The following is a 24,858-nucleotide window of genomic DNA, read 5'->3' as shown; positions in this document are numbered from 1 at the left end:
CATTTTCCAGCTGATCTAAGAGGCACTGCAGTAGTTTTACTCAAAACCTAAAAAAAGACCTCATAGTGGCGCTAGAGTAAATGTCAGAGGTTCACCAAAGTTATTAGGATTCCTCTTAGTATCCTCTGGCTACCATGAATACCTGTGTAAAAAAAAATAATGGCAATATATCTTGTAGTGGTTGAGATGTTTCAGTCTGGACCAAAGTGGATGACCAAGCAACCGATCAACTGTCACAGTCATCCCTCGTGCTACTGTATGCTGCTGGAGAGGCTGAAAACATCTTGAGCAACAATCCTTCTGTGAATAAACAGTTAAGGAGCTGTTCAACAATCTAATAAGTTCAGTCAGCTGTGATGGAGCAGCAGACAAACATATCAAGTATATCATCCTAACAACAACCTAATCCCCAAACAATATCTACTCACAAAGCACACTGCAATACCATAATAATATACTGTACCAACATTTACAGACACACGTACAGTAATAGACACACGGATGAACAAACAAGTGCTGTTATCTAAACCGTCAGTGGAGCGTTCCAACCTCAGGCTTATCACAAACATTCAACATCAACACATCTGGAGATACGTGGTTTTCTCTGGACAGGAAGGGGATGAAAAACTGTAATCTGAGAAGTAACTAAAGCTCCCAAACAAATGCACTCGAGTAAAAAGCACAATATTTCCCTTTGAGATGTTGCGGAGTAGAAGTATAAAGTAGCATAAAAAGGAAATAGTCAAGTAAAGTACAAGTACCTTGATTGTGCTTAAGTACAGTACTTGAGTAAATGTTACATTCCACCGCTGATTAAGACGTTGTAAAGTATGTGAGGCTAGTGAGAACTGTTGTAAACAACTGGGAGGAGACAAGTATGCGAATGAAGTCTCAGCTATTATGCTGGTTTTAGTCATCTTCCTGTAAAACAGTATGAGATAAAGGTTTGTTTTTAAATGTCAAAACAACTTGGCTTTTACTAAGAATGTGACCTACTTGAGGAGTTCTGACTAGCACGATGACCATTATCCATTTAACAGCATATTTATTTATATATTTGCGCTACGGGAATAGTTTGACATTTTGGGAATTGGGCTCCTTAGCTTTCTGGCTCAGAGTTAGATGAGAAGGTCGATACCAGTCTCATGTCTGTATGCTAAATGTGAAGATAGAGCCAGCAGGTGAGTAGCTTACTGTAGCTTAGCATAAAGACTGGAAGGATAAAGGAATATCTTATCTTATGTTTAAAAAGTCTACCTACCAGCTAAATAACATGCTGTATACTGTATTGTTTGTTTAATTCATTCACAAATGTACAAATAAGTAAATAAAATAAATAAATGTAGTTGTGTGATGTCACTAGTCTCAGTTCCAGTCTTTACATTAAGCTAAGCTACTGCTATCTCTAGCTATCTACAAACAGAGAGATCTTCTCATCTAACTTGCAGCAAGAAAGGGAGTGTAATTCCCATAAAGATCACATATAATCAAAATGCCAAACCAAAATATAACAGAGCTAAATTCCAACACGCTGCATATCTGAAACCACCCACACTCCAATACAGTCATCTCCTCATCATCCGTCCTTGAGCTCCCCCTCTTATCCTCAATCCAAATCTCATCACTGCCAACTGAGTCGGAATGGAAACCGTCCGTCTCTGCCAGCGGTTTCACAGTTTCACTCTGACACACTCGCAGAGGAGGAAGGAGGGAGGAAAATGAAGAGGGGAAAAAAAAGACACAAACTACAGTACAAAGTGAGGGAAAATGACTGTTTGAATATCAGGTATCTGCCTTGAGAACTGCTTTACTTCTTGTCCTGCTGTCAGAGAGTCCAGCTCTTTGAGGGATGAATAAAGCAGAAATGAACTCCCCAAAAGGTTCAGTGAGTTTTATATCTGCTGGAGTACGATTTATACTTTATCTGGGTGTTAATAAAACCACTTGAACTGTAGCACCGTAACTTTAGCAGCGTGCAAGGTGAAAATATAATCTTTTAATATGGGAATCATGGGAAAACAGCATTTACAATGTAGCGTGCAGTTAAGCTTTGTGTAGGTCAGTAAGTATGGACGGTCTGCTTTTATGAGTGTGTGTGTGTGTGTGTCAGGAGAGCAATATGTCCTTGAGGCGCTGTCATTAGTCATCATCATAGAACGGAGACAGAACAACAGACCTTCTGCGAAAACAACTTGTGCTTTTCATTACTTCATTCAACAACACACACACAGAACCGTCCGCTGGGACTGCCACAGATTGACAAGATGGGAAATGTAATAGCAGCCCAATTAGTAACTAGTCTAATGTGTTTAGTGTCACAGTTTAGTCAAGCACAGCGGGACAGGATGTGATGTCAGAGGGACGGGAGGGGGCAAATAGAGGGGAATTGCAAACATATTAGGACCTTGTTGGGATACAGCTGGAGGCAGAAACACTTGACAGGATGAAAGAGAGACTCCGTGTCTGTGAATGACATTCTCAAATGTGAATGTCTGCCCTCTCTCCCTAAAACTCCTCAATCACCTCCAGTACCCGGGCGTTTGATGAAAGGTTATTTTTGTTTTACATCTTTTAAACAGAGTAGAAACAGAACACTGACCTTTAAGTATTTTTACTCTTCATTTAGGAAGCAGTGAAGGGGACACGGTAGCAGAGACTCTGAAGAAGCTCTAAAGTAAACTAAAGCTTTAGTTTGCCATTTAGTTAGCCGGCAGACAAATAAATCATCAGTTTTGTTTGGAAAATTAGAGAAAAGTACGTGGAATATGATATGAAAAGTGTTTTCTTTGGAAGTGAAAGCAGTGGCAGATAAGAAGTACTGCAACAAATCACTGCGCAGCAGTTTATCACGTGGGCACTGACCTGAAATAGTTTCAGAGATAAACTGTTTGCTACGCTGAGATAATAACTTAAGGAATTTGAAATATACGAAAATGTCAGAGTCTCCTTAGCAGTATGCTAAGAGCGCCAGCATATTCATATCCAAACCAAATTTGGTGCATTTAAAAAGAGGCCAAATACAGCAGCACCAGGTGCGTATACAAGTGTACACGGTGTGATGGGAGGATTAGAGTCAAAGTAAAGGAGGTGACTCCAAAAATAAATCCAAAAGAAAGACACAATGAGGTCTGCTTGTGTCCGGCATTACAGATAATAATACAGGAGGAAAGAGATGATTCAGAACTGGTAATGGTAGAAAATATAGGAAAAGAGATGCTGTGTTTTTTTTCACTAAAGTTAACAACGAGAGAGAGATAGGAGATTCATCATTGCTAGCAACAAACAGGTATGGACGAGGAGGGGGATGTGTGTAGTGTTCATTTCATTGATTTTGGTCATTAAACCTCTGAACCCCACAACCCGCCGGCCGGTTTGAAAGGCGTGTTTCCTTAAAAAAACACCAAAAATACACCGTTTATCACAGCCAGAGAAGATATCATCGGATTTTCCAACGGTACTTGAACGCATCATGTGTGATGTAACTAAATCTAAGCTTAAAATAGTGATATTTCATCATTCCACACGTCTCATTTAAAATTTCGCCAAAAATAAACTGTTTGCAGAAACCAGATTCTGTGTAAAACATCAAATTATGCGCTCCTCGGCGCAACTGGGAAGCCATGAATGACTCGGTGGAGACCAGCGGTCATGTGACAAACATTCAGTGAAACTTCGACTGTAAGTAGAGATTGTAAAAAGGTAAATAGTTCAATATGTATAGCATGGGGAGCCCCCATTTTTTCAGATATTGGTAACACTTATGGGCACAAACTTTTGTATATATAGATTTAATTGTTTTCCAATTTTTGTGAAATAAATTATCAAAGAAATTCAACTTTTTTTTTTTTTTTTTTAATGATTTGTGGCATTATAACTGTATTATAATGCACAAAAGTCATTCGCAAGTTCTCCTTACTTCTAGCCACGATAAGCCTTTCTCACAGCAGACATTTTGACTTGTCATAGCGGGGAAGTACAGGTGTAACTAATAACACTAGCGAAGGCTCTGCTCTATTCAAGTGTCCCAGTGAGAGTGTCAGTTAATCAGCATGAACAACAGCAGGAGCCTGAAATCAAAGCAGCTAAATGGAATTCAGCCATCATTAATTTCATTATTTACACCTGTGCTTTTCCTACTGTGACATGTCAAAAGGCCTCCCATGAAGAAGACAGGACGTATACAGTATATTGCAGTGACAAACAAGGTTACAGTGAGTAAAATGTGACAGGAGAAAAAAAACAACTGAAACTGCTTGGGGTTCAGAGGGTAAATATGTAAACAAAAACCGGGACTGTTTTAGTCTGGTTTTAGGTCAATACCAAGAATGAGCATTTTAGTGTTACTTCAGCAAAACTGCTTCCAGGATACAATCCATCCACACATGGGCATCATTTATTGCTCGTGTAAAGCATCTGATACACCAAAGAACTTGATCCAAGGTGTGGTCGTATAACAGAGTGATCCAGGATGTTCTTAGTTATGCACAGATGCACAACACGTTGCCTATCTGCATGTACATGTACGCCTTTTTGCTTTTGCTTCTAAACTGTCTGTATGTTTTTTTTATTCTTAATCATAAGTATTTGTTTGGGGAGAGCATTTGTGGAGGAGAGATGGATTACATAGTGCATAATGTTTATGCATGAAGTCAAAAGTACAACCTTCCAAATCTCATTTCTATAATCTTTCGTATATTGTGACCTATTCTGGGAATACACTTGTACTCTAACTTCCACAAGGCTCTCTGAAACCACTAACAGCAGCTCTCATGCCTCCTGTCCTGCTGTGTATTGCTACAGTATGGTGCGGTCGGTCTGTTTGGGTGGCGCGATACGCTGAGATGATGTGGGAAGTCAGACAGCCGAGATCTGGTTCCGTGGGAAATTTGCGAATGTTTTAACAAGGGTCGAAGGGAGTGAGGGGGAATTGTGAAAGAGCCGGTCTGAGAGAGCATTCAATTAATTGGATCCATATTAAGATAAGATCGCCTGGGGAGCTGTTGGACGAGTCAGATGCTTTTAAAGAGGGAGTTTGGGCTGAGCTGACAAAGATAAGGCCAATGAACCGCCACACTGCAAAAAAACTAAACTAAATCTGGACAGGAGATTTACTTTACGTCGTAAAATCGTATTCTTTGAGCAAATAGTTGAGCAAGTGATACTTTGGGAAAAAAAAGACCCACAGGAGAACTCAATCTGGGGCAATAATACTTGATTACAGAAAATAGCTGAGTTCATAGTTCATGTTCCCACAATCTAGTTTTAGGAGTGACGAAAAGTTGCACTAACTTCACCTCTTCCTCCCAGCACAAAAGCACTACCGCTTAATCAGCTTAAGAAAACAGAAAAAGCTGTCTCGTATGGCTTAAATGTCAGTAAAATTAAACCTATAATGGGATCAAGGGAGTGTGAAAAGCCATGGCAAAGGGGCTGAATGTGTGTGGATTAAAGGAGGACCACCTCACCTTTCCACCGTGGCTGCAGCCTCCTCCAGCTGGTTCAGGAGGAACGGATAGAGAGCCGGGAAACGAGTGAAAAACTCTCGGCCCGTCATCCTGAGGGGTGAGACAGAAAGAGCATACATTTATTAACAGTACTATGGGCATACCCACAGAAAGAAGGATTTTCAGCCTGTTTCTACAGTAGAGAAGTATTATACTTTTTAAATCGAATGCACACAAGATCAAAAATATTGTGTTTTGAGACTTTCAGGGCTTTGTAGTTTATGGTAGCAGATCCATATTAAAGTTTTATGGCTTATAACTTTATAAAATTATTATGGCTGTCAATCGATTAAAATATTTAATCACAAGATTGTCCATAGTTAATCACGATTAATTGCAAATTAATCACACATTTTTTATCTGTTCAAAATGTACCTTAAAGGGAGATTTGTCAAGTATTTAACACTCTTATCAACGTGGGAGTGGGGAAATATGCTTGCTTTATGCAAATGTATGTATATATTTATTACTGGAAATCAATTAACAACACAAAACAATGACAAATATTGTCCAGAAACCCTCACAGGTACTGCATTTAGCATAAAAAATATGCTCAAATCATAACATGGCAAACTCAAGCCACCAGTTGTCAGTGTGTCAGTGAGCTGACTTGACTATGACTTGCCTCAAACTGCATGTGATTATCATAAAGTGGGCATGTCTGTAAAGAGGAGACTCGTGGGTACCCATAGAACCCATTTTCATTCACATATCTTGAGGTCAGAGGTCAAGGGACCCCTTTGAAAATGGCCATGACATTTTTTCCTCGCCAAAATTTAGCATACGTTTGGAGCATTATTTAACCTCCTTCCTGGCAAGCTAGTATGACATGTTTGGTACCAATGGATTCCTTAGGGTTTTGTAGTTTCATATGCGCTCCAATGCGTTAAAGAAATGAGTGGCGTTAAAACGAATTTGCGTTAATGTGTTATTACCATGTTAACTTTCACAGTCCTAGAATTAATATGTTAAAGGAGAATTACTGGCCATCGGTCCTCTTAATGTTCAGAACAAACACATGTAGAGAGACACCACATAAACTGGTCAAGGATGAGAGGCAGTGAAATGTGGTTTATAATGTAATAATAAAAAAAACAAGCATAAACAATGACATTAGTATTAGAAAGAAGCCAAAATTGTACTGAAGCTAAAAATGCAACACGTGTAAAACTAATTGCCTTCATGAATCACCGCCAACGGAGAGCAGAATTAATGAGGAGTACTAGTGGATTTACTTTGAGCCAACTTGAATTTCATTTAATTAAATTACATGATAGTTAGTCGTGATTAAATTCACATGTTCCAAATAAAAGTGACAAGCAACAGCAATGGGGAAATGATGTGTTTATACTGATAAGGTTGTGTGCCAAAATACTCTACCTAAACAAATCCCGCCTTTATGTTTGCTCACCCTGCAACAGCTACAAATAAACAGATGTACATATAGTGCGCCATGTGTTACGGTCATGTGCGTTAGTGCTCGTGTAGCCACTCACACACAACTGTCAATAAAATGACAAACTTTATATTTAACACTGGCGGTCTTGCTGCTGCAACCGCCATTCAGCCTCAGGGCCAATAAAGTTTTTATTTAACTCTGCACGTCTAAATCAAGTCGCTCCTAAAGGGAAGAGGTCTGGTTTGCCAAGCACATGATCACAAGCCTGGAGAGATTGCACACTGCTGCAGTCACGACTGCCACTGATGCTGGACTAACACAGAAAAACACACACGCTCTCACACACTCTGGACCTGGTTCAAGTTAGCAGCAGGCACTGTCATGGTAGGAAAGTGAGTCATGTGTGTGTGTGGATATGACACACTCACCTCTTGTGACCTGACACATACACACAGATATAAAGTGTGCACATTCTCACTGCATTGGGAAATGAGTGCAAAAACAAAAATCTTAAAGTGTCCCTGAATGCTTATGTTCACTGTATGCATGTACACGTACAGGACTGTGAATACTGTGTGTGTGCTCCCTCCCCGTCGTCCTCTGCTCGCTCTAATGAGAGTCTCTCAGTCTGACAAGACTCGGCTGCATGGAGGACAAAGGTCAAAGGTCGCGTCGGAGCAGATTAGACGGGGTAAAAGGGTCGCAAAGGAGGAGAGAGGAGGAGGCGTAAGTGAAAAGGCCTGGTCATGTTTGTGGGCTCACAGCTGTGTGCACACTCTGCATTACTTCTGAGGCAAATGACACAAAATGTGTTTTGATTAGTTATTTTTCAGAATGCCTACTCAAAATTTACATAATAGGCAGTAGAGGAAAGTAATTAAGTGCATATACTGTATTTTAAATACAATTTTGAGGTACTTTGAGTGTTTCTAGTTTATGTAAATTGTTCTTATCCACTACATTTCAGAGTAAACCGTCATATTTTTCAAACCAAAACATTTATTTGACAACTGTAGTTACTATTCATATTAACCCATTTGTGCCCAAAGACTATATTTAGTAAGATAAAGAAAAAATTGTTCTGATTGGTCAAAAGTGTTGAAATTTGGTACGGACACACTTTGTGCAAGTATCTACATTTTTAGAAAAATCAAACTTTTATTAACAGGATTTTTGAAAAATTAGGAAAAATGCTAACATTGTGTTTATTAAATGTTTTTCCATATGAAATATTTTGTACACTGCATGTGTGTGCATATGTTTGATATTCATCTTGTTATGAGTTCATAGACAACAAATACTTGATTGTGCTTCTTGTAGTTTCTCAGATACAGACATTTTCTTATCATACTATATCTAGTCTTTGGGCGCATGGGACTACTGTTTATTGCTAAAATATAATGGAGTCTATTGCAAAGCAAGTCGTCCCATGTGCCCAAAGACTAGATATAGTATGATAAGAAAAACTCACTTTTCAGCCAAACAGTTTGACCATTTTTCACATTTGTGTTTTAGGCGAGCCCAGAGAACACGTCCGCCAAAGGAAATAAAAAATCTCAGTATAAAAAAGAACTAAACACATAATTTTTTTTCCGGATCTGATGATGGAAGCAGCTAAAGAGTGAACCATCTCGCTTCCTTCTCATCTTTGTTGAGAGCTGCACATGTGCAAGAATGTGCATCGCAAGAAAGTCGCAGCAGGTAAAGACAAAAGTTAATGAGCTGAAGGGAAATCGAGCATTTCAATTAACGTGGGAACAGGAGTTTAGTTGGGCGACGTTATAGGATGTGGGCGAAACTCCAGATTCCTTTACTTAAAGATTAAACATGACAATTAACTTGTCTTTGTTGTTATTTGATAACCACTAATAATAAAAATATCTGTATAAGGGCAAGTAAAAATGTTATTTGGGCAAGTGGATTTCTGACCTGTTAAACCCCGCTATAATGGGTTCTACAAGTAATCCTGCTGAGGTGTCTTTGAGCAAGGGCCCCCTCTCTCTGAAGAAATGCATTTAGTACCATGTTCCAGATCACCATTTATTTTAACGCGTAAAGATTGACGATTCGATATCTCTAAGTTGAAATAAATGTATTGGAGTTATGAGAGTGCAGCTTTTACTTTATAGTTTTTTCAAAAGCACCTGAGTAACATTGATATGGACATTATTGCATGTACAAGAGCATATGTAGTGCAAAGTGATGAGTTGACGCAGGCTCGAGATAAAGCTGGAGGCTTTGGCTGGAACGCAGAGAGCAATCTTCGCTCTGTCAGCTTTGTTTACAGTTGCTTTTATCTCAGCAACGATATCGGATCAACATCAATGAGCGGTCACGGAGCGTAGAAAGCCTGTAGCTTAGTGGAGCGATGATCCACAAGCAAACAATATGTCTGGATTCAAGAAACTACGTAAAATACACAGCTGAAATTCTCACAGACAGCAAGAAGCTCAGTCTTCACAAATACACACAATGCTGTAAATAAGCTGGTTTGTGTGAGAGGAAACTATATGTTTATGCTCCGGCTTCAGTGGACCAAGAGGCCATTACCGACACGCAGCCAGATATTAGAGTAGACAAGCTGTCACAATGCATTTTCTGCTGCCAGAGATCACAACCGTAAAATCGTGGTAATAACAGCGACCAGACGTACAACCAGAGACAAACTCCCAAAGACACAATTAGAAATGAGCTGCAGCTTTCTTGCTCATACACGCACAGTTCTGTATTTCAGGTCAACACAATGAGATTTACTGGCATCACAAATGACCTACTACAAGAGTACCACTAAAAATATATTTTTAAAAATAAACGTGTATAAGCATTGTAAAGACAACTTAAATGTTAATTTCTTGTTGTCATTAATCACAACACACAAACCCTGCCACATGCCTATAGAAATAACCCCACACAGTAATAATAAGAAAGACAAGAGGAGGGGGAGATAACTGACAGCTATACAAAGGGAGAGACAGCGGACTAAAAACACAAGTGAAAACAGACAAGATAAACAGGAGCAGCCTTGGCTTGATTACGAGTATTCAGAGGCCTTCAATAGAAGCGGCCAATAGAAATACAGTAAAGGGAACCAGACAGAGCTTCGTGGAACAGAGCCCGAGCCCTGTGAAACTTTACCCTGTGGGTTAACAAATCACTTCTGAGCTCAATATAGACCTCAATACAACCATCACGCAGTGCACGCACATTATTGTCCATGTTTGTTTTAATATGCTGCGAATACTCGATGGGTATCTGTACCAGATCCAACAGGGGCCAGAAACATATCAATCATATAAACGCTTTACATACTACGGTTTCATTCATGGTGTATAGGACTACTTTACATTCTCATATAGCAGTGAGGTAACAGCTTTAACAAGACTAAGAGTCTACAGCTATGCTAACGGCTCTGTGAGGCTAAATGCCAATGTCGTAATATACTTGTTGTAAATATCATTCAGGTCAACTTCAAAGTTGTAATTACGGCTGGGAAGCTTGGATTTTTCTGAAAGCTCTGGTATATCCTACGTGGCACTTACTAATACAGAAGAACCTGAAAAAATATGTGATCAACTCTTTAATTGTACAACCATCTTGATGACTGCTCGCAAGTCATTAACTTTCCCATCTCTACCATCCAGCCCATACACAGTAAGGTGAACACGGCATAAACGAGTCTACTGCGAGGCTGTACCGCACAGCAGTTCTATGAGCTGGATGCTAACCTCAGCATGCTAACATGCTTTGCATCACAATGCTAACATGCTGATGTTAAAGGGGATAGAATGTTTACCATGCTCACTATCTTAGTTTAGCGTATTAGCATGCCACGTTTGCTAACTAGCACTAAACGAGTGAGGCTGTTTCATGTCAGCTGCTTTAGAAACACACAGCATGCTTGTGCTCTGTAATGCTTCATGCCAAAAAAATAAAAGGTCAGCGTGCTCTCACAGTTCTTGCTGAGTAATATTTGGTTATAAGTGTTTGTTGTTTCTTCCAATTTGTTGTGTTGCAACTTGTGGAAAAGACATTTCTTGTGTGTGCCAAAAAAGAATAGAAAAACAAAGAAAAGAGAGCGATTCCACGATGTGATACCGGCTAATAAGACGACATCAAATATTTTCCTGTGATTAAATAATTCTGTGGAACATGTTGTAATATCACAAGTGCTCAACTCCACCCATCCTGCATCCAAGTTAGCTTCAACAAATCATAAAACACATCAAGAACACTTGACCCAGGCCTGCTATCATTTTCATTATCAAGGTTTCAAAATACTTGGATGGTTGTTTGGTCGGCGTTGGGAGCCTGTTAGTATTTAAGACTCTTTTCCTGAAACCTCAAAAACAATCCACAATTTTTCAAAACAATCTTTGACAGCAAAGCAGGACTAATAACTGAGACAGTTTAACCTCTAAACAGATTCATCATTTGCACGACTCAACCTCATTTTGACTGGCTCTGTGACGGTTGCCTCTTAACCACTGAAGTGAGAACTGACAGCTCCTCAAACATAAATGATTATTGGCATGACAGACGGAGCATTTTGGGGCTTTTGGCGATATACGTTTCTGGAAATCTCAACAGTTTTGCCCTGAAAATGTGTGAGGATATCACCACATGTGTTTGTTGTTGTGGAATTTCAGGTGAAATTATTTCTCAAAATAAAAAAGTGTGGGGCCAATGGAGAATCAATGAGTCCTGTTTATTACTTGTCCTTGTTCTGGCAGGTTAGTCTTAAAGGAGTCTGGAGTCGATAACGTTACTTGCTCCCGTCGCCGCCGCTCTCACTCTCTTGCTTCAACACTCACTTCCCACGTACACACACACATTCTAAGCACTCTACTCTAACAACTGGCTTTAGAGAGGGCCATTCGTGATTTTGCGTCGGCCGCCGTAGCAATGCTACACGCTTGGCACGCGGGAGAAGTTGTAATCTGCAACCTCACCGTTAGATAACGCCAGATCCTACACACTGTTCCTTTAATGTCAGTCTACATCAGTGGTACTCTACCTTTTTCATATTGATGACCCCTAAATTGATACACATTAGGTCATAAATCCCCATTTGATAAGATTTCACTTCAGGGAACTCCATCTGAAAAGATTTGTTGTTAGATATGATTAAGACCAGAATTATAAAGTTGTCAACTACAGTTGAGGAGATGAATGTAGAGGAAGTGAAAACTATGATCAGAATAGTCACTTGTATGACTCTTACTCACATTGGGCTCACTTCTATAGTGAATTAGTTAAAATAAACTATTCCCCATTTTTCTGGACCCCCGTTGGAACCCCCTCAAGGACCCCTGGTTGACACCCACTGGTCTACATCAACAACAGACTGACTGTGATTTTCTGTATTGACAAAATCTATCAGCCTATTATTCAAAGTTGAATCAGTCTGAAATGAACATTTGATTAATATCATCATAACCAGCATCACATTGGGTTTCAATAGACACTTTAAGTGTCCCGTGGTCTACATGCTGTTTCAGCTCATTTTTCCAGCCTGACAACAACATTCACAAATTGCGCAACAAAATAAATTTTTGTCCTCCAAACTGTACCACTGTCAGTCATAAAACCAGACATGTAACCTTTTGCATGAGTGTAATTGTACTTTTGATGGCACACATTTACAACACATGTTGCTGTATTATATTTGGGACCTTGAAAAATTGCAACCCACAGGTATGAAACCAGGTACAATACAGCACCTATGGGACAGTGCCAGGTGGTATAGAGCAATAATAATAATAATAAATTGATATTGTGTGTTTCCATTTTATTTTTCAATGAGAAAATGCCCTTTTTTTTTTGCCTCCAGTGTTTTTTTTTTCCTATTGCTGGTACAGTACAGTAATAATCAGCAGTGGAGACCTGCATCTCCACAAGTAATAATCAGCAGTGAGTTTGAGTAGAGTGGAACCTGCATTTCAGCCAGAGTGGTGTTACAACAGTGTCCCCCGGTGGTGTAAAGCAACCACTGTTTATTCACATGCTTCTTTTACCTTGGCTTTCAGTACTCTACATTGTTTGCTTTCTTGTACATTTGCTGAGTTTAGATGTACTAGAAAAATATATAGATTTATTACATTCTATGCTAGACTGAGTCTGAAATAATTAAATTCTTTAAACACAAAGTAGTGACAGTCAGTTAGGATAATTACACTCAAGTGCAAGATGACTTGCATTATTTATGATTAAACTTTTGACACAAGTGAAACTGCACTGGATATATGTAGAATAACCTCAATGTATTTAATATATGCTATTAAATGAGGGCCACATTTGCTTGTTGCTAAGAACTTTCTCTGCACTAATAATTGTGACTTTTGGACCTTCTTTGCTCATACATGACTGATAACCACTGACTTGTGCGTCCCATTCAAAAGCAAGCATCTCATTCTGCACTGATGCACATGACAGTAAACTTGAACTGGTGGAGCAGAGAGGAGAGAGGGAGAAACAGCTGACCTGTTCTTTTTCGAGTGCTCGTCCTTCCCCTTCTTCACTCCAAAGATCCTTGTGATCAGAGTGCTGAAGAGAAGAGTGGAGGAGTTCCTCACCTGGGAAACAAAAACAAAAACAGAAGGAAGGAGGATAGAGGAAAAAGAGAGAGTATTTGTATTTGGGTATGTGCATCTAATCTATCCTCATTGATGTTAATGGGGTGGTCAAATCTTAGAAAAACCTCATTGGTGTATATTAGTCTGTCTAAATTCAAACTACAGAGACAAATAGAAGTAGATAACATGGAAACTCACTGCCCAAACAGGAGAAGTGAAGCCCAGAACAGCAGCCTGCATCCCATCTGAGACGAAGGGAATGATGTTTTCCCCCAGACGAGTGTCCCTGTACAGAGCCCTGAGGATGTTCAGAGCATGGACCTGTGGCGAGGTAAACACATAACATTTAACCATCAAGCAGAATCACATTATGAATTCACACAATGATAAAGACGACAATCTATTCGTCAAAAACATAATCAAGATCACTCAAAAAAGAAAGAGAATATTTGAGAACACAAAGCCTTGTCCGCACGTAAACGGGTTTTGTTGTTCAACAGCTTTTTCTATGCGTTTTGGGCATCCGTCCACACCCAAAAGCCATTTTAGATCACTGAAAACAGAGCTTTTGTAAAACTCCTGCCAGGGTGAAGACTTTCAGAAACTCAGTGTTGACGTGTAGACAGGGAAAACTGAGTTTGGGGCTTTTAACGTCAGAGTGTGCACTGTTATCTCCTTTGAGAGGCGTCACTAATGAGTGCAACATGTCCTGCAACAGCAGCATAAATACATCCATGAACGTCAGACGTGGCCAAATAACCTGATGACAACACATTTCACATGTTTAACACATAAATGTACAGTTACTCTTCCACTATACTGAGGAACGGAGGTGTCAGAATGCACTACGGAGGTCACTGCTATTTATCCACGACACAGATCCCATCACCAGTGTGTGTGTGTGTGTGTGTCCCAACCTGCCCACTGGCCTTGAAAGCGCTTCAAAAGACAGAGTTTTTTAAAAACCGTGCTTGTGTGGACAGGATTTTTATTTTTTGTGAACGAATGAGGAAAAACGACATTTACAAAAATACCTATCTGGACTAGTCCTACATTTGTCTTCAGGTCTCCACAGCAGATGTGCTGCAAAACCGACAACCGTCACTATTTAATAAGCCAGAAAGATTTTTCAAATATCGCATGACCTTCAAAAGATGATGTCCTGCTGAGGCAGGTAGACAAATTTACCAGAAACAGCCAAAATAGAGCACCATTTGGCTGCTTTTAATGTAATTTCTAAAGCTGGACTGTCACCTATGTGCCATCCACCACCATTATGATGGGTAGGATGTAGTTCGTTTCATTTTCGGAATAGATCAATACTACACTGACTGCCTAAAGCCTTGAAAACACACTAATTTGAAATTTCTAACCTGTTTTTTACACTTTTTGGTTACAGAACACATTAAACAAACTTTAAGGAAGTTCAAAGGTAAATAAAAGTCACAGCAGCACTCCTTCCGATGCCATTTCAGAGCGTTCATCAAACAGATGTGACTAGATAACAGGACTCATGCATGAAGCTACTGGGTGGTCAGACCTGAGGGACGGTGGAGCTGTCGGTGTTCCTGTTCGCAGAGGGCATGGCCAAAGCAATCAGCTCTCTCATGGTCATTTTCAACAGACTGCAGCTGGACGACTTGGGCTCAGAGGAGAGCAGAGCCTGCGGAAGGAAAAGAAAACTACATCAAAACACAACAGACATGCAGCAGGTAAAATAGAAAGAGTCACAAAACCGGCCAATGTCAACATGTCAAAGATACTACTATCAGTACTGTGTCAGTATTGTTAAAAGAGTACTCCATCAATTTACAACTGCACTCCTGTAACTGTTGGAAACAGAAGGATCAAAATCGATACAGCAGAACCAGATATATCGTCTTTTTTATGCCAGGCACGCTTCTTCCTTGTCAAAATCTAGGGCCTTCATTACCCACAATGCAACTCGACTGCCGACAGTTCGGCCGGAGATTTTTTCCATTTTCAAACTTGTAGTCTTCAGCGCCGACCGACGCTGCCTCAAAAATGATGTAATTTTAGGCCGCGGTTGAGGCCAAGATGGTTTTGTGTTTTCTTGTTCTTGTTGTTGTTTTTCCACCTTTTCAATAACAGGATGAGAAGGCGGCTTTGCACTCGTTGCACTACGAACCAGAGCTGCAATAATACGTTTTTTAAGTTTAATTAAGTTTTTTACTTTCCTGGATTCAATGCAATATGGATATTCATATTGTAACAATATGTACATTTGCTCAGTTTCTCATTGTGGAGGCCAGAAATATATGTCCTGAACTTTTGTTTTAGCAGGCATATGCCACTCAATTTTATTAGGCTCTAAAAACTACACTGTTCCTTTAAACTCAATATAATATTTCAATTTGATTTACTTGTCAATATATTCTAAAAAAGAGTCAGTAAGGAGTTTGAACAAAGTAACAAATGAGAAGCTACTTATGTCATCTACCTTTACAATAAACTGTGTGGTGGACAATCTGGCAAATATAAGCAACTGATGCATTTGTTCCTGCATTTCATAACAGGCCACATGAACTACAGTCGTTTAGTTTAGTATTCAGTCAATCTATTTAATTAACCCTAAGAGACCCACAATAGAACCGTTTTGTCATTTTCAGGGGGGTACAGGGGGAGATAGCAGGTCAACAGTAGATGTCACATAGAAGTGGTGTACATCATCTGAAAGCTGGAAACCTGAAGATTAATTTGAGATGCAGCTCAGAACTGTGTGTCAAGTTGTTCTAGTCATAAATCAGAAATAAACATGAATGAATGAATTAAAATAAGTTGTGATTATGATGGAAGTATATGACGGCCATTCCCTTGCTCTATTAAGTCTTATGAGTTGTTGCAGCAATTTTTGGGTTGATATAAAATACCACATTAACACACCAAGACCTTGAAGAACACCTTAGTAAAAGCCATGCTGTGATTTGGTATCAAAAACTTTTGAGATTTGGAGATATCTGCAAGAATTGCATTTTTCGGTGAGCGGATGGCAAGCCCTTCTTTTTCTTACATATCTTGAGGTCAGAGGTCAAAGGACCTCTTTGAAAATGGCCAAGCCAGTTTTTCCTCGTCAAAATTTAGCCTAAATTTTCGAGCGTTATTTAGCCTCCTCCCTGACAAGCTAACATGACTTGGTTGGTACCAATTGATTCCTTACGTTTTCTAGTTTCATATGATATCAGTAGGATATCGTCAGCGATCCCACAGGTCTCAGAGGATTAAGTTACTTCTTGCTTGTTTGTTGTAAAATTGCAGCAGTAGACCTCTAATTATGCCCATCACTGTATACAGTGGTATTCCATCACATAAAGACACAGCCATACGATTACATAAGTTTGCCTATACTGATAGCTTCACTGAATGACATCATCTGTAAGTGCCATCAGTGGGAGTTGGGAATGTGGGAGTGAAGAGGTGACAGCAATTGGCTGCTGTGTGAGAAAGGAGTTATCTTACTGTGGGAGCTGATGGGAGCCAGCTGTGTGTCTGGCCTGGGTTATGGTTAAGAGTTAGGCCTGGGAGGGATGGAGGGATGGAGGTAGGGAGGAGAGGAGGAGGAGGAGGCACAGTCTGGCTCTTATGAACTCTTGGGGGGGTTGGGGTGGAGGAAGGTTAAGAGGAAGAGGAGGGCTAGCCCGGTTCCTGTGAAGTCTGTCCTAGGTTGATCCAGACCAGCATGAGGCGAGCGCGGGAGCCAACCTTCCCGGATCTGACTCTGTCTTTCTGTGTGAAGGAATGCAGCCCAGAGCTCTGCCAAGGTGTCGAATACTGCTGCTTCTCACCAGACTTCCTCCTCTCTGCCGGGCTCTCCCTCTTTCTCCTTCATCTCATCCTCTCTGTCTCCCTTCATCCCCAATTAAGTCATCCATATGTCTTTTCTATCATGCTCAGTTCTGCTTTACTACTCTTCTTCTTTTCTCTCACTTTATCTTCAACTTTAGCTGTCATATCTTTTAAAACTAGAGCCGGTAATGTTGAGAAACTAGAAAGGGTACGCTAGAATTTAAAAATTATCCAACCAAAAAACCCTGCCCTGTGTTGCCAACTAATTTCCAATGAAAGTAGCTAGCAGCACTAATGTTGGCTCCAAAAGTTCCTAAATCTAGTGAGAAAGTCAGCAACACTGACAGCCCGTCCCATAGGCCTTCCTCCAAAGACACTCCCCCAAAATTATCATTATGAACATAAACAGCGGACATGGCTATTGTTAGTACTCACAGCTGCCAGGGCACTGTCACACATGTGCGAATGCAGGCGATAATCATGTGCGAATGCAGGCGATATCCGCCTGAAAGTTCACCAAAGTTTAACTCTACTTCGAAAGCGAATATGCAAATTTGCTTTGCAACTTGAAGCAAATGTTTTTTTGCTCCTTTACTCGCATATAACGGAAGTAAAGGGGAGGTGAATGTCAATTTTGCGTGTGTGTGACAATGCCATCGATCTAGAAGCTTGACGCCTCAGTCATTCATAATGGATGCAGGCCGTCGGTGAGCGTCTGTCCGCCTAGTTTTTGCGGTGTGTCCTGCATCGTTGGCTCTAGTCTGTCGGTATCGGAGGCTTTTTGGCCGATTCAGCATGTTGAATCGGCGGCGGAGCCCGTCGGTGAGAGAAATCACTATGATTGGCTGTTCAGCTTTAACGAATCAGTGCACGAGAAGAGAAATGGAAGTGAGGAAAGCAAGCCAACGAGTAAAGTCAAGAGGAAAAACACAGAAGGCTCTTCTCATTTTTCATCTCCATCTCGTCTGATCATTCCAATACACGGATATTTTCACAACGACATGGCCATCTGGAATGAAGCTAAGTGGTGAGTGCGAGTGGTGTGAAAATGGTCAGCAAATGCCGCTTTGTTTCATATACGTATCATAATAACGGCTTCTATATATCTGCCGTTCTCGGTCTTCCGGTTTCCCTTTTTGAATGATTAATACAGACTACCGACACAGGAACAGAACGTACGTGGTAGTTCGGCGTTGGCTGTAGTCTTTTCGTCGTGTTGGAGTGCAACATTTTGGCCAAGACACAGGTGACGTGAGGCGACGCAACAGGTAGTGTCTGGGCCTTTAATTCAAAAGGTCATTTCAGTTAGACAACAGGGATGCTCACGGCATTTAAAATACAGAAAAGTCCCATAAATAATCAGGGATAAGCACGTTGCATCCATAGATGCCAGTTTCAGAAAGTCAAAGTTAGGACTTTTGAAACCTGGAACTGTTTTCAAAACCAAAATTAAGTATCAAATCTGGCTAAACTCAGCCTGGCACACGAATGCATTAAAAACAGAGGGGAGAGGGCGCCTGGGTTAGCTCAGTTGGTAGAGCGGGCGTCCATGTATTAAGGCTTGGTCCTGACCGCGGCGGCCCGGGTTCGAATCCGGCCTGTGGCCCTTTCCGCATCCACTCCCTCTCTCTCCCCCCTTTCAAGACTCTATCCACTGTCCTCAATAAAAATGGAAAATGCCCCCAAAAAAATAACTTTAAAAAAAACAAAAAAACAAAAAAAACAGAAGGGAGTCAGTGATGTCAGCGGTGCAGCCATGCGGCTCATACCCGTAACCACAAGAAAGAACAACCCCACTCTGAAATTACTGCTGTGATAAAACATGAGCTCTGTCATGTCTAGTTTTAATATCAGTAATCAGAGGAAGTGGGGAGGCGAGCTGCGGCCGAATAAGAGACTGAGTCAGTCAAGTGTTAACGGTAGGTTAGTCACAGATTACAGCACATTGTTAGAGGTGTGTGGGACTGGTGACTACTACGAGGGGTCAACCAAAGGACAGTGTGTGTGTGTGTGTTATGAGTGTTTATGCGAGTGTGTCACTGAGAAAAAAAAGATGGATTAAGAAACTCAATGTTCTTCCAGCATGAGTGCTCCAGCGGCATGCCAAGGACTGCTGATTGCACCACTTTGAGGAGTAAACAGGAACACAAAAACACACACACAGGCAGAGTTTCTCTTACTAAACCTCTGAGAACTGTCCAACATTCATTCACTAACCATAACCCTCACTGTGGCCATACACATTGACTATCACATGACCTCATGTTACATTTCAGAGTGGCTTAGAAATAGTATTTTGCCAAATGGTCCTTATTTCTGATCTTCAGAACTCACACTGCTTATTACAGTCACATGTTTTAATTTACCTTAATCAAGCAAATGAAGCAGCAACAATAAAAAAAAAAAAAAAAAAATGTTTTGCCTCACTGACAGTCTAGTGTCAGATAGTTTAAGATAATTTAATGCAAAATTGCAATGCAATGCAAATTTTATGCACAAAGAGCTCTGATATCGGAATTATATCATGTCGGCAGAAATCCAATTTCAGGAATTGGAATCGGATCAGAACTGAAAAAAGTGTATCGGTGCATCTCTACAACAAAGGTCCCAAGGGCGGAATCAAACCCGGGACGTTGCAGTTATATCGCATGCGCTGAATCCACTTGGCCATGAAGGTGCTCCAAAAGCAGCCTTCTGATACTTCTTAGCCCAGTTGTTATGTCTAAATTTTTAAAACCATGATTACACACCTGGATGTAGAAGGGTATTCCAGCGCTGCGTCGTGTGGCACACAGCTTGGACGACGGGTCGCTGGATTTGATCTCCTCCAGAACCTCAGATAGCCAGCGTGCCGGAAGCTGCTGCAAGGCCTGACTTCCACTCCTTATACACAGACACATAAACACACACACGTATGAGTAATAGGGGTCTAAATCATTTGAGTTTGTCTTTTTGAGTGAGTAATTGTACACACATACTTGCATTAAAGAAACATTTTTAAAAATGATTACATCAGGTGATTCACTATGAAATTGCACATGTTGATTCAAGTTACATATTTACTTATTTAATACCATTTTCAAACATATTTTTGTATACGAGTTCAATTACTTTGAGACGTTTTTTCTGTTAATCCCGTCCGCAGCTGCTTTACCTCGCTGTCAGAAAGCCCTTTCCAACAGTAACTGAAGCCGTTATATCGTTCTCTTCAAAGCCACCAGACTCCATTCACAAAACAGTAATATAACCTCAAGAATGCGGGAGTATACATACCACCCCACTTACTTTGGTTACCTATATCAGTGCATTTTACAACGGCTGAGTGAGCGTTTCCATTTGAAAAAAACAGACCAGAACACAGATGGACCCGCCCTTTAATACTTGAGCTCTATACACAACAGAGTTGTCAGCTGCAATGTTTAATATCCCCACTAGCTGTTTTATACACATGTTTTCAGGATGGAGAGTCATGCTGCACACTGCATGACTTTAATTTTATACAATAAATTCAATCTGTTTCTCCCAAAACAAAACAGTCCACTGACACACCAAACCTTGATCATGTGGCTGCAAATCATTTTTAAATAGTCGTTTAAATCTACTTTGCCAAACAGATGGATCTCAATGTAGGTTTCCATAAAAAGTGTGCCATAAAATGTTAGTTCAGAAAGTGTCAGATGCATTATGCATCGCATCGTAACGTATTCAAATACTCCAAAATCCAAACATGAATCACCTCATCCACTGTACAGACATGATTCCTATCAAGTCACATCCATCAAACTTATGTGTACCTATTTGAAAGTGGTTGACATTACAAAGGAAATTCTTACTTTAAACTTTGTGACACATTTACACCGTTACTCTGTGGCATCTGGTACTCTGAGTGTTTTAAGACAAATGCTAAGAATATGATCCGAAGCAGGTCTGGCAAACACACACCCACACCCACAAGAAACAGCTCTGCCCTGTTCTGAACGAAGCAGCTGTTTAACAAGAGCCAGTGGAGCGGAGAGGACACATTAAAACAATCCAATGTGGTTGACAGAACGAGGGCGCAGCGCTGCCACACACACTCTAGAGTACTTTATCACACACTTGACACGGCAGGGACACACACACATCTATACTGACAAACACATGCAGCGAGGTACTGTATATACTGTAAACCAGTTATTCCCAACCAGGGTAATTCTGCAGTTGTCAGGGGGTACGTACAAAGACCGTGCAATAGCTCAACTAATTAAAAAAGGCAAAAAACAAAATTATGACGATTAGTTTTTTTTTTAAATCCACTAATGAGTATGGGATCTGATCACTGCTGCGATTAAGCAAGATGAAAACTAGCTAGTAAGCAAGCAGAGAAGTTGAAACAAGAAAAAGTTATGGATAAATGGTCGAAATAATTAAACGTGATGGATTAATGTTTAAATATTTAGCTAAAAAATGGATACATTATTAAAATAGATAGCTAAAAGTATTGGATAAATGGTTGAAATAGTTAGCTAAAATAATAGATAAATGTTTAAAATATTTAAAAGTAATGGATAAATGGTTTAACTATAATGGGTAAATTATTAAAATAGATAGCTAAAAACAACTGATAAATGATTATAATATCTAGCTAAAAATAATGGATAAATTATTAAAATAGATAGCTAAAAATAATGGATAAATGGTTGAAACAGCTAAAAGTAATGGAAAAATGGTTAAAATAGTTATCTAAAATAATAAATAAATGGTTGAAATAGTAAAAAGTAATAAATAAATGGTTGAAATAGTTATATATAATGGAAAAATGGATAAAATAGTTAAAAAATAATGGATAAATAGTTAGCTAAAATAATAGATAAATTATTGAAATAGACAGCTAAAATAATAAATGGTTGAAACAGCAAAAAGTAATAAATAAATAAATGGTTTAAATAGTTAGCTAAAATAATGGATAAATGGCTGAAACGTCCAGCTTCTTCCACTCTAAGTGGTAGTAGTATGAAAGCAATCCTAACGAAACTGACATGGACAGTTGAATTGTATGAAAAAATATTGTAACAATATCAACCTCAATATCATTAATAGACAGATTTAAGTGAGTACATTTGAAACATGATGGTGGTGTCGATAAAGGGGGTTCATCTGACAGCGCTGTGGGGGCGCGTCTGACAAAAAAGGCTGGGAAACTCAGTCAAAGAGAGACCAAGACAGAGAAAGTGGAGAGAAATGGAAAACAAAAGTCAAATTATGAAAAAAAAAATGGGGAAAAATGAAGAGAGAGCCATATAGTCACAGTGAGAGAGTGCAAACACAGTGGAACACACCAGAGCCAGAACCCAAGGCAGAGCATCAAAAGGCCGCGGTTAAGCACCCCGCAATCAACACCCCGTAACCCAGCACACGGCCTGCATACCATCCACACACTGCTCTTCCCCTCCTGAAAACACACACTCGCATCCACACACGCCCGGAGCAGAACACACACACACACACACACACACACACACACACACACACACACACACACACACACACACACACACACACACACACACACACACACACACACACACACACACACACACACACACACACACACACACACACACACACACACACACACACACACACACACACACACACACACACACACACACACACACACACACACTCCCCAGTTCTCCTCCACACAACCACGAGAATGTCGCCCTCATTACACAACACACTGCGAGACTGGTTTCTGTACAAGAACAAAACAAGTGAGTTTTGTTTTAACTGCTCGGCGCTGGGTGGTTCAAAGTCAACACTGCTGTGACGGTTTTGTGGTTCGTCACCTGCCGCAGGGCTAAAGACGTCTTTCACAACACGCCATTGAGGAAAACAAGGAGGCGCAGGAAAGTGAGAAATTCTTTCATGTCGTACAGAATTTAAAAAGATGTTTTTTAATAATATAGGATAATATAGGATAATATAGGATTGTTTCCATGACTAGCAGAGGTGATGTGGAGTTGAGACTTGAGTCACGTTTACTGTTGCCCCGGGCTACACGTCGCCCACAGAGGCCCCATTAGTCTAGTGCTGTTCAATGTGTCATGGAAGTAGCTTTGAAATATAAAACTAAACCTCAATGTTTTGTTTTTTTTTAGCAATAATTGCCCAGCTCACACACACATAACACAATAAATCTCACTGCAATCATTTTACATAACAGCATAATTAGGCTGATGTCTTAAAAATGATAGATGTTATCCCTATTATAAAATAATAACTGGCAGTTAAAGGAATCGTTTGCAACAATTTGCTGTCTTACCAAGATTCTGATGAGATTATTAATATCAACATAGTGTCTGCACAATAAATATAAAGCTACAGCCAGCAGCCAGCTAGCTTAGCTTAGCACAAAGACTGAAAACAAGGAGAAACAAGGCGCCTGGCTCTTTCCAAAGGGGAACAGAACACACCTTCCAGCACCTCTAAAGCTCACTAATTAACATGTTATGTCCCATTTGTATAAAGCAAATGAGCGTATTTATTTATTTATTTATTAATAGTCATGCTTATTTAAAAAATATACCTATTCGGGGCGGCCCGGTAGCTCACCTGGTACAACGAGTGCCCCATGTACCAAAGTTCTTTGCTGCATGTCATCCCCTCTCTCTCCCGCTTTCATGACTACCACAATCACTGTCAAATAAAGGCAATAAAGCCAAAAAATTATCATTTAAAGAAAATAAAAAAATGCCTACTTACACCTTGAAAAGCTCCGTACACAAACAGAAACAGAAACATTACAATTTGTTGTTTAAATGGAAGTTATGTGGTGGAACTTTTTATTTCCGAACAACAGCCATGTGCAGTAATATCTCGGCATCACAGAGGTTGCCAGGCTTGGTGCCATCATCCCTACCAAAACTTGAGCCCAGTAATGTATCTGGCAACCTGCACTAAAGCTGAAGATACTGCACAGAGGTGCTTAACAGACAGATAACCTGTTGTTTGTCAAGAAATAGTCCCAACATGTAACTCCCCCTAAAATCACAAATTATGATTTCTACAGTTCTGATTATGTACAGATTGAACAAACAGGATACTAAGTGTTAACTAGTGAGCTTTGGAGTTGTTGGGAGACGTATTTATTCACATTGGACACAAGCTGTTGTCCCCTTTCTCCAGTCTTTATACTAAACTAGGACAACCATGTCCTGAGTCATCTCTGTACCAAGCAGAGACATGAGATTCAAATCAATCTTCTCATCTTCCCCTCAGAAAGAAAGTAAACAAGGACATTTCCCAAAATGATGAACAGCTTAATTAAATAATGTATTAGAGTTTCTTGAAAGAATAAAACGATATCATTTTTTCCAATTCATTCAATAACAACATTGTAATTGATTTAGTGCATTGTGAGTTGACACATTGTCTTACTCTTTTATCAGCTTTTTTCCCATGCCCCTACCTCTTTGTTGGCCGTCCAGAGGGCTCCAGATGATGAATAACACTAATTACGAAGTCTTGATGTAATTAAGGATATTATACCTGCATAGTGATACTGACAGGACTTGCCTACTTGCTAATTACAAGGCAC

General features: G+C 40.0%; 1 protein-coding gene across 1 annotated transcript in view; it reads right to left on the bottom strand.

Moving 5' to 3' along the window:
- The window catches only part of thada (THADA armadillo repeat containing), a 109,348-nt gene that overhangs the window by 62,460 nt on the left and 22,030 nt on the right, over positions 1-24,858 (bottom strand). Inside the window, exons 23-27 of the mRNA XM_074646919.1 lie at positions 20,030-20,162; positions 15,016-15,138; positions 13,674-13,796; positions 13,384-13,475; positions 5,466-5,555 (exon numbers count right to left, since the gene is read on the bottom strand). Of these exons, the coding sequence (XP_074503020.1) occupies positions 5,466-5,555; positions 13,384-13,475; positions 13,674-13,796; positions 15,016-15,138; positions 20,030-20,162 (561 nt within the window). The remainder of the gene's footprint in view (positions 1-5,465; positions 5,556-13,383; positions 13,476-13,673; positions 13,797-15,015; positions 15,139-20,029; positions 20,163-24,858) is intronic.

Source organism: Sebastes fasciatus, chromosome 9 (assembly GCF_043250625.1).
Source record: "Sebastes fasciatus isolate fSebFas1 chromosome 9, fSebFas1.pri, whole genome shotgun sequence".
NCBI lineage: Eukaryota > Metazoa > Chordata > Actinopteri > Perciformes > Sebastidae > Sebastes > Sebastes fasciatus.
This window is presented reverse-complemented; position numbering and strand designations above follow the sequence as displayed.